The sequence below is a fragment of the Mytilus trossulus genome, unplaced genomic scaffold (genome assembly GCF_036588685.1).
Source record: "Mytilus trossulus isolate FHL-02 unplaced genomic scaffold, PNRI_Mtr1.1.1.hap1 h1tg000244l__unscaffolded, whole genome shotgun sequence".
NCBI lineage: Eukaryota > Metazoa > Mollusca > Bivalvia > Mytilida > Mytilidae > Mytilus > Mytilus trossulus.
Window position 1 is genome coordinate 4169520 of NW_026963317.1, and position 17794 is coordinate 4187313.

The following is a 17794-nucleotide window of genomic DNA, read 5'->3' on the forward strand; positions in this document are numbered from 1 at the left end:
AGGACAGACACTTTCGAATACTTTTTATCTTTGGGGACGGTCTCGGATGTTGTTTCATAATCTTTAGTAATACAAATCACTACATATGGATAAACATTCCTCCTCGACTTTTGACTATTGCGTTCTCGCGATGGTGTTCGTAAGAAGAGATATGTGTGTAATAACTAATGGAACCTGACCTATTTGCCCCTCCGGAGCACTTTAACTCGCCATTGTTTTGGATAGAGAATTGATGCTGCTCAATCTTTAGTAATTGTAGGGTATGTTTATCTGTAAGTTTTTATTTTCTGTCGTTGTGTATAGAAGATCTTTTTTTAGATATGCCGGTTTTGTTTGCTTTTAATATTCATAACAACCTTTCTTAACAATGAAGTGTATAACCGCTTTGTACTTTCAGTTTATATATTTGTATTTGTCACTAGTATTCAAGTGGCGAGATTTAAAGCATTAATTTTTTTTTCGCTTTTAACAGCAATTAGCGTACATTACAGTTAGTTTATTTCCTACTTTCATGACGGTGATTCAGATGTATCATGCAGTTGAAAACATTAAACGCACAGTGGTCGTGACAGTGAAGAATCAGTGAAGATATAATAGGAATCATCTAGACCTAAATGTTAAGGATGGTCTATCCCCTGGAATATCCATAAAAGGGTTTATCATTTTTGTCATTCCATCCCTTTCTCTTTGTCATCAATATCAAAGCACTGAAAGCATAGCATAAACTAACTGTTTTAATGACATATCAATAACGATCGATTTCTAGATTAGTTTTAATCAGTAAGTCATCTCATAAGTTATCAGTCTAGGAGTATTGACTATAAAATACGATGATAGAGTATTCAAGAGCCTATGTCTTATATCTATAGGATGATATTGTATAATTCCGGAAATTGGAATAAATAAATGCTTTAAATTGTAGTGTATTGAAACAGACGCTTTCTTATTGTATAGTATTGTTATATGTTATAGGTATAATTATGTCATTCGCTATTGTCATTTGTTTTACCATTGCATTTTTACATATATGTAATGTATATTTATTTATGTCGTTTTGACTATCAATTCTTTTATATGTAATGTGTATTTGAACAAGTCTATCTTAACAATTAGTACAATTTTACAGATCAAACAATATTTTAATGATAATAGAGTAACAGGAAATCTTTGTCTTTCCGTGTTACGTATCGGTAATGTTTTATATATTCATATAATTGTTTGTTACATTAATTTCCTTTGGTATACAGCTTGTTCTCATCATCGATCTTAAAATTATTATTAAGAGACGAAAGTGAGGATCCAGAATAACCAAAATTTAAATACTGGTGTTTATATGTTTTTTTAGCGTTTATATATATACATATAGCCGGGGAGGAAGTTACGAATCAAATCTACTCTAACATCGTTAGGTTGATTTTCTAGGCACTTTATATATATACAGTAGTAACAGTTCTACATGTCATACTTATAATATTTATCGAGCATTTGATAAAAAAATGTAAATAACACTTCATAAACTAAGTTCACACAAAACTCTTATCTGGCTATAACGTTCCGTATTTTGGGTACGCTCATACCCATCTGAGGCGACAATTTTCAAAATAAAATCTACTAGTATATCGGGTGACTTAAACAATTTTGTTTGTTGTATTTTAGGGGTTTTGGTTGCTGTTTCATTTGCTTCTACCTGATATCTTCTTTTGTTCATTTAAAAAATATCTAAATATTTGTAAACGGTTATGACACGAGGTATTGGCTCTTGTGTAGAATTCCCTTGAATGTCTTTATTGTTCACTAATCAGGTTGGTGTAACACAACACATAATGCAACATAATGATCACGGCATGGGTGTCAAATTTCAATATCATCAACATGCTTTCGATACTCTTCTTTTATTTATGTGAACAATCTTAGTTTAAACATATTTGTTTTATAGTGGATTGGGAAACAAGTTTTTACAACTTATATTAATCCCTTTCCACTTTGCGGGTGCGAGTGCTGCCTTGTAGCGGCATTAGCCTACTCTTTTTCGAAATCTACAAGGGTGTCTTTAACGTGCAAGAGATCTGGATCTCTTTTAACACGGGTCAGCCATTTATCGTCCCCGAAACTTGAACAATCTTGACAGCTGTCTTCATAATATTTCGATATTTTTCTTATATAATTACAAGAAAACCTGGACACCAAAGCTGCTCTGATTAATTGATTGATTGTTGGTTGCTTAACGTCCAGTGGCAAATATTTCATGCGTAATTAGGACGAGAACAAATTCACAATAAATACAATAGGTAGGTCTTGTCATAATAGAGGCCTTCTGGATTGTCGGGGGAATTTGGACTGCCACTGGAAAATCAGGGTATATTGAATAGGGACAGAAATTTTGCCTTGCAACAGGCCACCTACGGACCCCTCAAAGAGATGTTGCAAGGGTTCTTAACGTGCTTTTTTCTTTGATGATTGTGTCTTTTGCAGATATTGGTGTTGGTTGCATATCATTGCAATATTGATTCATTCAACATCATATTGAAGTTAGAAGATGTGATATTATTTGCACTTGCGACAACTATCTATGTACTAGTCTCTAAATGACAATAATATATTTACTCAACTACATATATTTCTCTGAATTGCCTTTATCAATGACCAAAACACATGCTTGTTTTTTTTAATCTTTCATTTCCCATTTTTTTCTGGCCATATTTTTCTATTCTTTAGGCCTCATCAAAACAATAATGTAACCCTGCACTCATTTTAAATCATCTCAATCTCCCTATAGTCTATACTGTTTAGGTATTGCCATGATTTATAGACCGGATATTTTGTCTGTAAATGTTCAATTATAAACTTAATCGTTCATTGTCAATTTCACTTAAAAATCAACAACAAAGAAAGCTGTAAATTTCAAGAAAACATATTATCCTGATAAAAAGCCACTTGATTTAAAATTATCACTTATGATCATGTCTCGTTCTACAGTCTCGACAATTAAGATTTGAGGATATCAATTCATACTTTGCATAAATAATTTATCATAGCTGGTTGAGTTGAGTTTTCAATTTAATTAATTGTTATTTTACTATTTTCAAATGGAAAATTTAATCGTTTTGAATTATACTTAAGGTGACAGAGAACTGTATTTCACGCATGAAAAATTAGAGCTTTATTGTGTATTTATAACCGTCCTTTTTACTTTTCTATCAAGGGGTTAACTTGCAAGTATATTCAATAGCTGTTGGATGACAATAAACATAAAATCGTATGGATTTTTAATTTACAGAATTGATTTGTAATAAGTGTCTTTTTCAAGTAGTAAAGTTCCATGTAACTCTCGTTAACTCTGCCGCTATATGAAAAGAAACTAGATATATGTTACAAGTTTAAATTATTGATAAAGTAATTTTCCAACCTGCTACTTGTTTTAGTGACGTTAGCAATACACATTGTAACATCTTGTGTATTGGGATCTCTACAATGAAATTATGAACTGTTTGATAATCAATAGAAGAAATGAACGACGACTAAAGCATCTTGACGTCAATGATCTCTAATACCGACTATAAAAGTAGTCTTTTAATACGGGGCGCCGAATGGGACTCTTGTGGTTTTGTACAAAATTCAATTCTGTCATAACAAAATCATTTTTGTCTTACAAAACTATGTGCTACAGACTTGTTTTGTGAGAACTTCAATTTTGTGATGACAAAATTCATTTGTGTAGACAAAATTCATTTTTGTCATGACAAAATTCATTTTTGTAGACAAAATTCATATTTGTCATGACAAAAGTCAATTTTGTCTTAAAGGTATGCAAATATAAACATATTTGCATACAAAATTGACTTTTGTTACCTGATATGGAAATTAAATCACAAAAGTCAATTGTGTACGGTAAGATTCAATTTTGTGAGACAAAATTGACTTTTGTGAGACAAAATTGACTTTTGTGAGACAAAATTGACTTTTGTGAGACAAAATTCAATTTTGTCATTTTTGTTGAGACAAAATTCAATTTTGTCATTTTTGTTGAGACAAAAGTCAATTTTGTAAATTTTGTTGAGACAAAAGTCAATTTTGTAAATTTTGTTGAGACAAAAGTCAATTTTGTTAATTTTGTTGAGACAAAAGTCAATTTTGTGACGACAAAATTCATTTTTGTGATGACAAAATTCAATTTTGTAACAACAAAATTGACTTTTATGAGACAAAATTGACTATCGTGAGACAAAATTGACTTTCGTGAGACAAAAATCAATTTTGTTAATTTTGTTGAGACAAAATTCAATTTTGTCAATTTTGTTAAGACAAAATTCAATTTTGTTAATTTTGTTGAGACAAAATTCAGTTTTGTCAATTTTGTTGAGACAAAATTCAATTTTGTCAATTTTGTTGAGACAAAAGTCAATTTTGTCAATTTTGTCTCACAAAAGTCAATTTTGTGTAACAAAAGTCAATTTTGTGTAACAAAAGTAATTTTTGTGTAACAAAAGTCAATTTTGTGTAACAAAAGTCGATTTTGTATGCAAATTAGTTCACAGAAACCAAACTAAACTAATTTAAATACAAAATTGACTTTTGTCGCTCAATTTTCAAATTAGGTAACAAAAGTCAAGTCTGTGTAACAAAAATGAATTTTGTCATGACAAAAGTGACTTTTGTCCGCTGATAGATAATTTTGTATGACAAAATTTCAAATTTGTAGTATGATACAAATTTTGTTAAACTGAACTCATTTTTGTTGAACAAAAGTCACTTTTGTCCGTACAAAATTGAATTTTGAGTACAAAACCACAAGAGTCCCATTCGGCGCCCCGTATTTAAATAGGTAAAAATTTACAAAAATAAACTGGCGCCTTAGAATAAAGGTCGCTTTGATGTAAAGGAGAAATTAAATTGCTTGACTTTATTTGGACATGGTAAAAAGAGATGGAAAATTATAAAATTTACATGCATATCATATAGCTTAAACTGGCATCGAACTTTAAATTGATTGACACCGAATTATATGGTGTATTCAATAAAATTCAAACTGTAACAAATCGAATTGAAATATTTGCATAATTGAGACATTTTAATAATTCAACTTGAGATCAGATTATGAAGGAATTATTGAACTACCTGCGAGATTTCTTAAAGTATTTAATCTAATATATTTTCCCCAACAAACACTAATTTCATGTAAAGTTGGGACATATTCAGTACTATAGTTTATGTGTCATGTTTTGAATTTGAAACAGGACAAATGCTTAGTAAACAATTTTCAATTTTGATCAAGAACAATTAGAAAAAACGAAATTGTGCATTAGGACGTATTGATGAATAGTGTTCTCATTGACATTCCCACTGCATCTCTTTATTTTATATAACAAAAAAAGGTGTCAGGGTCTTTTAAACTGACCATACAAAATAAGTCTACCTCAATGTTTAATGTCGTACTGTCACGATATATAGCTGCTTAAATTTATGCGATTTCGATTCCAGGTGAGAGTTATCACATCGGAAATCAATCAAAATGTATTAATACATAGGAAGAAAAACTAATCGCATAAATCATGATAGTATTACTTAAATCACCCTAACAGTTTTTAACTTAAGGGCTGTATCGTATGGTCCTTCCGGAGCATATAACATCCAAGACTTTTGGTTGGGTTCTAGAAATTGTTGCCTTTGTTGTGTTCTATGGACTTATATGGTCTTTTCATACTATTTCGTTTGACCAAGGTGTGAGGTTTTGATCTTGGTGTTAGCTTTTGGTCATATTTTTGAAGATGATGTTAGCTTTTAATCATGATGTTAGCTTTCGACAATGATACTGTTGGCGTTTGACCATGATTTTAGCTTTTAGCCAAGGAATTAGCTTTCGACCAAGGTTAAATTAGCTTTTGACCAAGTTGTTAGCTTTTGTCCATGATGTATTAAAGTTTATGATATTGATATCGAATTTTTTTATCAATAACATTTTTATAACATGATACTATAAAAGCTGGATAAAACATACATACAAGATGAAAAATAGTTTAATAAAAATATTCGCATCGAGATAGTATTCATAAGACTATAAACTTCTAAGATGTCCTAACTAACTAACTACATCGATCTTTACAAATGAAACTTTTCATTATCTATTTAATTCTTTTAATATTATATCGAAAATTATTTTAAAACAATTTCTTTCACTATCACTAAATCATATCAAATAATGTTACTTCCTATTCTTTTTGCGCCAACTCTGATGGCCTTAGTACGTTTCAGTTCATGGTATTTACGTAAGATAGAAAAGTGCTGGAAGAAACGCAAGTAAATATTCTTTCACACACAAAACAAAGACATTTACATTATTGTCTGGGCCAGTTTGATCGGCTTGTGAATATTTTACTTAAATACGATTAATTATTGATATTTCTACAATGGCACAGCAATGCCTTTCTACAATTAACTAACTCCTGAATAGCAAATCAGTGAACATTACAGTCAATATAGTCAAAAGATTTATGTCTTCCGATCTGACAGGTTGTTACTGTTATGTCTTATTTGATCTCCTCAATTTTAATTAGTACTTCCGGTTTATCATATAGACACACAAAACGTGTAAAATTGTTGAGTCAATTTCATATTTGAAGCGTTTCTGTATTATAATTGCTAGCGACATTGCCAATTTCCGAATTAATTCTCATAACATTTTTATTATGCAAATTCCAAGAATAACGGATACCAAGAACTATCCCATTAGCATTTTGAGCTACTATCAATTTGAATTCCCTATACAACAAGACTGTGATATTGTTATAATCGTATACATCAGCATGAATAACATCGGAGAGTATTTATACGTCTGTATTTTGAAAAATGCATGATTTTAGCCCGATTGTCTTTTATGGATTCTTACTTACGAATTCACTTGATAAATCATTTAAAGAAATTACCATTTTTCTTGTGTCTTATTCTGTTTAAAAATGTTATTAAAGTGTTTTTCTTTTATTTCTACTTAATAAGGGTCTGAATAGGGATTACAGGATAAAGAATAATGGGTATACAGTACAGAATAATATAAAATAGAGACAAATAAGACAAAACAAGAAAAATGGAGAATAATTGGATGTTTAACAATAAGGAATAGGGAATTACGGGTAAATAGACAAAGAAATGAGAAATAAAGAATAAAGAAATTGGGGACCACACACACAAAAAGAAAGAACAGGGAATAATTGGATGTTAAACAATAAGCAATCAGAAATTATGGATAAATAGACAAAGAAATGAGTATTAAAGAATAAAGAAGTTGGGGACCACTTCCAGGGCCTCTTTAAAGGATACCAGGAAACTGCCGATGTCATCATTTCTTATAATGTTTAAATTAAATAAAACTACTTGTAGTTTTCTCATCAATATCCGGTTGACCTTGAATGTGCATACAACTTCCGTAATCATGTACTTTACTTTTTTCTGTGGTTAGATTTGTTTGTATTAACCATTTATACTAATATTAATTTGATGTTTTATGTGATCTTTACAATGTCCGTATATAAATTAAGAAATTATTATGGAACCAAGTTCCAACATCCTCTGGAAATGTTGACCTGCATATAAAAATGAAGATGTGGTATGATTGCCAATAAGTCAACTCTCAACAAGAGACCAAGCGAAGAAATTAAAAGACGGCTTTCCTCCAAACTAGTTTAACTTAGGAAGGAAGCAAACAGCTTTTCTTCAAACGATGGATCATAATTTTCTTTTGAACGACATTGTCAGATATTTATTATGACATACTTCTTCAAATTAGCCAAACGATATATTCTATGAATCTTAGCACGTGTTTGATAGATAAACTAATCATAGATATCAGGACTAAATTTAGTATACGCCAGACGCGCGTTTCGTCTACAAAAGACTCATCAGTGACGCTCGAATCCAAAAAAGTTAAAAATGCCAAATAAAGTACGAAGTTGAAGTTGATAGGCCACTGGTCTTTAAGCGCGGCCGAGCAAGGAACTTTGCAATTTCCTGTTGCATAAAAAATTCCAAAAATGTTTCACTGACATGTTAACATATATTTATCACATCATGTTAAAATCTTTTATTTAACGTGATAGCAAGCTCTGTTTTATATATCAAAGATTTTTGGCAGGCAGGTTGTTATTTTGTTTTTACAATGCTTTATTGTGGTAGTAAACAGATAACTGTAAACGTATCAACAGCATAATTATGCTAGAAATACTTTTCCGACTTCACCTTTTTATACTGGTACGGTAATTAAACACATGGTTCGACCATGCTTCAGGTGGCGGTACATTTATTGTGATGTGTAACCTTGATTAACATGATTGGATTGCTATCAAGACGAATGGTTAGATAACCACAAGCAGGTGCCCGTTACCTAGTACTGGAATGTGTTGAAGTACTACACTGCTGAACTCGCTGAATTGATTTTGACAAAGACTGTAAATAATTATGTGCTTATATCATCGCCAACATGTTAAATTCACCCATGCTAGGGGGCAACTGTGACAAAACTTTTACAGAATTATTCTAGAACATGTATGTCAATGTATTCCGTGTCCATCAGAGCACAGCGTAAAGGTGGATGTCACAAGTGACCTGTAGGCCAATATTGAAAATAAAACATATTTTGCAGATATTTATTTTTTTAAATTCTTAGAGATCGTATGCATCATTTGTATATAACATGTCAAATATTCACAGCTGTTCATATGTATAATATATTTCAATGTCATCATAAAAATATCACATTTGTAGACATACAAACAGATGGGAACTAACATTTCATTATATGAAAAAGAATAAATATGGTGATGTTGGGGAAAATTATGACAAAAGAATAATAATGTCGACCATGAAAATAAATATACATATAAAGGCAAGCTACCACCATGGTCTAAATAGTTTCATAATGATGTGCGAAATCAATTATAAACAAAAATACAAAGAAACTCAACAAAACCATTACTACGAAAGGAAATGCTGACTTCACAAATGCCTACTTAATCAATTTAACATATTTCCCGGATTTTCCTTGTTATCATACATACATTTAAAGGCTATCAAATGTGTAATTACATATTTTGCCTTGAAGTGTAAACATTTACTTGTAATAAAATACGGCGGCATTGTTTTAAAGGTCTGTCATGATCATAATAATATGGGTATTTTGAGACCGGACGTTTGTTAGAAATCAATGATCGCTTATCTATAGGAATATAGTACATTTAATACAGTTTTTAACCGAGGTGAACTAGTTACTGGAACCGAGCCAAATAACCTTACGTTCAACGTACAAATAGTCGTTTTAAAATAGTTTAGTATTACTCTATATTGTTGTTGAGAAAAAATTAAAAGGATTTTGTCATAGTAAATTAATAAATGAAAGAAAGTGAAAATAAGTTGTTTTTAAATGGCGGTAATCTATCGGCTTGACTAGTAAGATAGGAATGTTCAAAAGTTGTAACACAAAGGATGCCTTGCATCAAGCTTGGCATAACTAGAATTGCATTCTTTCTTGTCATATTCTTAATTTGATTAGTTTACACCTGAACAAAGCATAAAAACTCGTGTGTTAAATGATTTGAAATTTAATCTCTCGAACAAAGTTAAAACTTATTTTCTTTAAATTATTTAACAGTTACCATCAAAAGTACAACTGTAAATGATAAAATACAAGGAGATTATAGTTATGCTCATGTTACTTTGTATTTCCATCTGACAGAAAGTAATTCATTTAATTTAAATGACTTCTACTTGCATGTGACTTGCAATTGCAGAAAGTTTAAATTTCAAAGGAACCTATAGCACTATGAAATATGTTTTGAGGCAATTAATGAATATTTCTATTAAGAGTATTTTGTGTTCAGATCACATAGTGTGCAAAAAAAACACTTAACTTCATACGACAGGCGCCAAAATAAATCCCTACGCTTAATTCGCATGTGCAGTTTTAATTGTTGTTACAAACACTTTATTTTTTGAATAAAAATACCTGGCGTCTGCTGAGACATTTCGTCTCGTCAGTTTTGTAAAATAATGTATTGTCGCAGAAAAATTAAATTTTTAAAGTATCTGTTGGTTAATTCTTCAAAAATTTTACACAAAAAGGTGTAAAAGTACATTAAATATGTAAATGTAAGTGTAATATGTCAATTTAGAATGATTAGAACATTATACGGAAACAGATATCCTGGAGACTTCAAGGACTGTGAAAATTGTCTCCCCTACAGGTAAATCAAGTAACAGTTGGGACAGGTAAACAGCACGGTGACATTTTACAAATATGGACCATCAATTAAAGCCTCAAACGCTCCGATGACTAGGATCACCTGGCCTAAAGCTAATTATGTTAAAACACCAATGTTGCATACATAATAGTCAACAAATATTCTCAGTAATAAATAAATAAATTAAACATCGTGAGATTTAATTATAGTGGTTTTTAAAACCTCAATTATATCTGAACTTCTTTCATTAAGCGATAATTATGACTGAAAATTAAATGAACATAATGTAATGTTTTTCTTTCGCTGATGATAAACCATTCATGTAATAAATTCAAGCTGTGATACTTCATTCATACACCTAACACATTTTACATGCATAACCACATGTCAGAACCACTCTAATCTCGTTCAGAAACATTACGTCTCGTCTAGCACTCGTATCAAGCTATGAAATACGGTGTCTATATCACTATCATGACTGTCAGCACACGATTTTTCATGAAGATTTTCCATAAGAATATCGTCCGTTTTGTTTTCTATATTATTATTATTATTATAATTGTCCGAGTCATTGGAAAGTTTGCAAGAATCTTCTTCTTCTAAACGTTTTGTCAAAGGGTCATCGTTATTGAATTGTGCACTAACTTGATTTTCCCATTGCAAATAACTAACATCACACGATCGATAGAAGGCTGACTTGTATCCTTGATAACTTTTTGCTTTTTCGTCTCTAATTTCCTTTTGCACTTTCTTGAGAGTATTGTTTATTAGAACCGACCTTCTTAAGAAATGTTCAGGGTCATCTATAAGTTTCAGTTTCTGAACTGTTATTTTTAGTACTTTCCTTCTTTCTTCCTTCCTTTCCTTGGGGGTATTCAGAAATGGAGATATTCTTTTTGTTGGAGGTTTTTCCAACACGCAATCAAATGACTTTTTATGAACCTTTTTATGTGGAACATTATCCAAATCATCACAATCAATGCCAGACTTCCTTTTATTATTTTGTCTGTCTATTCCATCGAATTCAATCTTCATTTCGACTTCATTCTTGTTTTCATCAACGTATGAGCCTAAAAACAGATAATACAATAATAACAATATTTACAAAGATAATAACTATTCATTTCCCTATAATAAACTGATGACATTAGTATGACGTGATGATTAGGATGTTCAAATTTATTAAAAGTAGTTACACATATGACATATGGAAATTTTATCAGTTTCATTACTCAATCATGTAAATTAGAAACAACATTTTAATTGTTGCAGCGTTTATAAAAATACAATTATAAGAGTTGACACATTTTTAAATGACTTATACTTAAGCCATTTTGAGGGACAATGAAAGTTGTTAATCATATCGTTCAAATTACCTCTTCAAACCACTAAGGCCAAATCAAAAATACACATGTGTCCATGTTTGTTCTACTTATCTTAATGTTAAGGCCACAAGATACCCTAAAGTGTTTACTGGCACTTTTCTCACTGAATCGTGACAAGTTGCATGTGATTATCATATACACAAGTTTGTATTAAAAATTAAAAAAAATTATACCTATATCTAAGCAAGGAACCTAAGGTCTTTGCTTTTGTTTGACCTATTGAAATTTAATCTACTGAATTATTACTGTTTTTATTTGACCTATTGAAATGTATTTGACTACTAAATAAAACACTCGAGTTTAACGTTTTAATCAAAATACGAAACAAACGTTACGTGACTGATGCTGTAATTCTACATCATGGGTGGAACTATTAATTTGAGACTTTCACTAAACAGTCTGTATCAAGTTGTTAAGGCGTAAGCAATTATTAAACATGTTTAGATGTCCATGTCGGTGCAGGAAACGTGGCACCCATTAACATACATCAAAGATAGAGGGCAAGATAGAGAGACTTGTCAAAACTTATCGGATAAATGTATGTTGGTTTACCTTTAGTGTAACCAACACCTGTCCATGAAACAAATCTAAATCTCTATAAAAATTTCAAAATTATAGCGTTTCTGAATTTTTGAAGTTATATAAAGAAATCGCGCTGCAACATCAGTTTTTTTTTATTTAACATTAAAAAAAACATGAATGCATTTATAACGCATAGGTAAATTGTAGATAAAGAAAGACAGGTGACATTGTACGTCTTTTTATGCATAGTAGACAGATAGTTTACTAAGTTGCGTTTTGATTACTTTTGATTATAAATATTTCAATAAATTACAATATGGATTTAAACATGTATTAATCTTTTATTCACACACCATGATTTGACTGTAAACAGCTTATCAAAGTGTCCGACATACTATCAATTAAATGGTTCTACAGATACACGTCTCTCACAAAAGAGGTATTGAGTTCAACCAAGACAAATAAATTGAACTCGATAACACGATAAGTATATCAAACAAAGAAAAATCAAAGAAAAACTATTTCTGGCGAAATATAAGAATATTTTACATTATAGATTTGATAAATACATGTTATATATACCATATGGTAATGATATTATATATAACAGTCTATGTTATGTTGTAAAATAATATTGATTGAAATTCCATCCATAAAAAGTATATTAATCGACTAACCTGTTTTTGCCACAGATTTTCTGCACATTGTTGAGTGGTTTTCGATTCTGCAGGTACAATCTGCTAATCTGTTAGGTATCCAGTTATATCCCCCAAAATCTCCAGGTTCCTCATTAAATCCTACATGTTTATTGTATATAGGGTTCATCGGTAACACACAAGTCATCATGGATATAAATTACTTTCGTCCCGTCTTTATCCTGTTTATAAAAGTAATGGAAATCAATCAAGTCCTTTGTTCAAAGTTACAAAATGATAAAACACAATAATCAAAACATTTACATGATTTTTTTAATATCCACTAACTCAGTTAATTGTGCGACTGTAACAGTTTCTCGTAACTTGAGCAGACGACCAAATGGAAGGCGTCGTTTGTAACCTGCGAGTCCAGTCGTATTACATGAAAACCAATGATAGATGGATAAATTTTCTTTACATATGTTAAGAATTAAACAAACGTGACTTAACACACTCGTTAAACTTCCCCGAGTGTCAGCCGAACGATTTCACAAAGGTAATAAACAATAAAGGTAAAAGTTGATATTAAATAAACATCCAGGTAAAGAGATACATTGTTGATAAAATTGTTTTCGTTGCAATCCGAAAATGATGTACAACTGGTTAGAAGCAGACGATAAAGAACTATAATCTCTAATCCACAAGTGATTTATTTAAAACGTCCGCTCAGTTAAATTTTCCACTAATGAATAAAGTACAAAACTTTGTAGGTGGAAAAAAAGTTGATATACGAGTGACTAATTTTGTACAGTTTAAAGAACTATATCCTGTTAAATAATAACTGCTCTGATAACAATCTCAATTGGAGATAGTTAGTTGAAAAATATGACAAATTAAATCCGCATCAGTCATAACTCGGTAATGTAACTAATTATATCCTGCTAAAATAATATTACATATATTAATAGACAAACAAGTTGTAATCACATAAAATAAAATGACTACCTTTATCCCATCACTAAATGGAACTTACAACTACTATCCGCTACCATCGATCGTCAGCTGCTAAAACCCCGAGGCTCCGTGTCATTCGATACTTTTCTTGACACGCGTCTTCACAATGTACAAGTTACATGCAGAATAATTTTATCTCTCCTACAAATTAACGCCTAGTACAATCCTACGTATTCAGTTGATTTTTTTGCACATTTTTCACACTGATCACGGATTATTGATTAAGACTGACATAATCCTATTTATCGGGTAATTTTGTCAAAGTTGACTGTTTGTAATCAAAATTGATGGTGAAATTAAAAATGATTTGTTAACGCTTTTGTACTGTATTGTTCGGGAGGCAGTTAAACACTTTGATCTATGAAAAGTGGGTGTGACAATCACAAAGGACTCCAAAACAAATAGACATAAATTAACATTTTCAAAAAGGTTACCGAAATGTCTTTATGCATACATTAGATTTTCTTAATTTGACAGTTCATATCGATCATTTTTACTGGAAAATTACATAGAAAACCAAAGAATTTCACTTCAAAATTTTCCATAAAGCATATCCGTTCTTTTATCTTATTTCTTTGTGACGTATCTATATTGAATTACAAAAAGACGGGAATTACCTTAATATTAATGGGGTTGTTTTTGTTTATTGTTTGATTATTATTTCACGTTTTTAAAGTTGGGTGTTTTAATTAAAGTATTAACATGATAACTTTCATCAATTAATGTATGAAATATTTGTCACTGGACGTAAACCAAACAACCATCAATCAATTCTAACGGGTTTTGTTATTTGTTTAGTTCTTTGTTGTTTAGGATGGTTCTAAAGAAAACGAATGTGTTTTACGTTAAAGATCTATCGATTTTTGCTGGGAGAAGTAATTGAAAGTATTAAGCGATTAAAGTGCGTGGCATAATCACTAAGATAGACAGTTTAAATGGGTGATATGAAATTAGATAATATAATATTGACTGGTGATTTAAAGTTGAGAAAACTCGACAAAGGATTCTTGTATCATTTAGTCGACTCGGTTTAAACTTAGGAATGTAAGTGAATATGTAAATATATGAATTGTCAAGTAAGACTTTTAACATTTTTAGTATGGTCATTAAGAACAAAAGAATAGTAAAACATTAAACAGGAATCTAGCTTTAACCAGTGCAGACCAACAGTCTGTTGTTAATTCAACAATGCGATGGAGGGATTGATCTATGAATCATGAGATGACTGCGAATATACTTCCTAATAAGGGACCAGTACATGTAGTTTGGATGCCAAATCCAAAACAAAAAGCAACGTTACAGATCTCTTTAATTTTAAGATATAATAACTTAAACATACAAAAAACACATATTGGTTCTAAAAAAATAAAGTAGAAAAAAAACAAGATATGCATTTCTCACAATTTCAAGAGATTGATCTATGAATCATGAGTTGACTTGAAATAAACTAACTAATTAGGGACCAGACTAGGCAGTACATGTACTGTGGAATCTTTTATTTTCGTTTGTTCTGATTTTCGTGGATTGCGGAAACCTTGCATTTTCGTTGATATTTGATTTCGTGGTTCTATCAAAGTATGAATACAACTTTATAGAAATTTGGTTTTCGTTGAACATTTAAATTCGTGTGTTGACCTGTGCCCACGAAACCCACCAATATTGGAATCCAACGAATGATAATGTATCCAGATGTAGTTTGGATGCCAAATCCAATAGCAAAATAGCAAAGTTCCAGATCTCTTTACTATCAAGATATTACAACTTTAACATACACAAAAAAACATATTGAGTCTAAAAAAAAATTAAGCACAAATAAAACAACAAGATATGGATTTCTCGCAATTCAAGATATTATAAAATACACAATATAAAATCAAGATATCATTAAAAGATTAAAGAATGCATTACCAACCTTTAACTGACATGTAGACTTAAGGTTTTGATAGATCTTTGTTCAAAACTAATAAAAGTTGTACCCTCGAGGATGTAGTACTGTATGGCAAATATGGTATTACATGTCTATAATGGAACTAAATATCGTTTTAAAAACTATACACATAAGGACCTTCGGGGGGATGTTACATGTAACTTAATACACATATGTAAATTGATTACCAATATTTTATACAAATCCTGAAGTAAAAATAACTTAAGTGACATCATATTATTTAATTGTTTGGATTAGAGATAAGATAATAAATACTACTTTATCAAGAAGATTAACAATAGGAAGGAGACCTTGTGGGTGATAACTATCCGCTATCTTATCGTCAATAAATAAATATAAAATTAAGTCAATATTTTAAAAGATGAAAGTAATGTATGTATAAGTAGTTGAGAAGCGCTATGACAACTTTCAAGCTTTGTAATGAGTGATAATATCCGAGTCATAAATACGTTTTTTGATAGTGATTGATGACATTACATTTACACATTGTTCAGTAGGTTAAGGTGATCGCTTATGTAGGTGAAAATCCACTCTGCAGATGTATATTAATATTAAAATCCAATAAGTAAAATCTTCAAGTTATTGATTTTACTTTATGTGTTATTTAATAACATATTGACGATTCTGACATATAATAATACTGATACTTTCGTTTGCCTTGAAATGTTTACGTACATACACATGTATACTAATTACTTATCAGTAGGTCTCGCCATGAGGTTGATTAGTGGGGTATCGTTTTCGTAAGTATACCAGGGAGTGTATTTTTAGTCGATTTCTTAGGTAAGTTATGATCATATCAAATTGGCGTCAACATCTTGTAATTTTATGCAAATAATGAAGATGTGTGATCATTGAATATTGAAAATCTGCGTTAGACAAATTAATACTTCTGCTCGTTAGATTAACTAATAACAAAGAAGAGCGTTCGCAACAGAAAGCAACACAGAAGAAAGCGAACAACACTATTATACTGTAGTGTGATATAACCACAAAGATTTGAAGCTAACGCAACAAAATCATTAAGGAAAATCCAGGAATATGGTGTAATAATTTATGACCCAAAATGTTGCCTACACACATTCGTTGATTATTTCGAGGGCAAAGTCACAGCGACGGTCCTTTAACAAGAAATAACCACATAAAAGCAACAACCTGTATTTCAAAAACAACATCTTAACATGGTTAACGTTTCAACAATGACCACAAAAACCACACAGTTGATATAACGCTCAAGGTTTTAAAAAACCTAGTAAATGTAAAAAATACGCAATGTAATTCTTTGGACTAGTTGTAACATTCTGAATTGACACATTTTCAAATTACTATAGAAACAAAAGCTTGTATATTAAAATATAGAAGGATTCAAATATTCAATAGATTTTTTAGCTGCAATATTTCTGTGAAAAAGTGTTGTTCAAATCAAATAATAAATTTTTGTTTGAATTTTAAAACAAAGGAACACCAGTAGAACACCTGTTACATGTTTTCAGATAACAGTATAACGAATGGCGGTGATTTATTGGCAATAAATTATCATCAATTGATAAATTTTAACAAGTAATGCAAACTTTGCATTTTTACAAATTTGATAAAAGGTGAAAAATGATAGACCCAAATTTTAATAGTAAGTAATATAAATCATATTTTTATTGTGACACGTTTTCATAAAATTCTTGTTTGCCTAATGAATATGACATGTAACTCACATATGTCCGACATCCGTCTAACTTTTCTTTACAACTAACCATTACATGATATAGGTTTCTTGGAATTAGTATCCAAGCTTCATCTCAGTAGGTTTTCATTCAAAAGCAAATTGTTTAAAGATACTTTATCCTTTCACAAACTTCCTGTTTGCTTAAATAGTACGTATAAATATTTAAGCAACTCGAGTATCCTGGGGGAAAAGCCGAAGTACTGAAAACAAGAAAATTAAAAAAATATCAATAAAATTAAAGTCTTGCCCTTTATATAAAAAGGCTATAATGGCAACCAGAGATTATGTATTATATGTTTCTGTTATATTTATCTTTGTGACATGTAAAGTTTAATAAAAAGCATGAT

The 17794-nt window shown here is 30.5% G+C and overlaps 1 protein-coding gene across 3 annotated transcripts; it reads right to left on the minus strand.

Moving 5' to 3' along the window:
- Positions 1–8619: 8619 nt before the first annotated feature.
- Positions 8620–15796, minus strand: LOC134701485 (uncharacterized). 3 transcript variants are annotated; one of them, XM_063562638.1, is made up of 3 exons: positions 15692–15796; positions 12808–13007; positions 8620–11293 (listed from the first exon to the last, which is right to left on the minus strand). In XM_063562638.1, exons 2-3 carry the CDS (start codon positions 12974–12976, stop codon positions 10641–10643), a joined length of 822 nt encoding a protein of 273 aa, XP_063418708.1. In that variant the 5' UTR covers positions 12977–13007; positions 15692–15796; the 3' UTR covers positions 8620–10640. The 3 variants fall into 3 exon arrangements, with proteins under 3 accessions (XP_063418708.1, XP_063418707.1, XP_063418706.1); XM_063562637.1 differs by lacking the exon at positions 15692–15796 and adding an exon at positions 13799–14235; XM_063562636.1 differs by lacking the exon at positions 15692–15796 and adding an exon at positions 13771–14235.
- Between the last annotated feature and the right edge of the window lie 1998 nt (positions 15797–17794).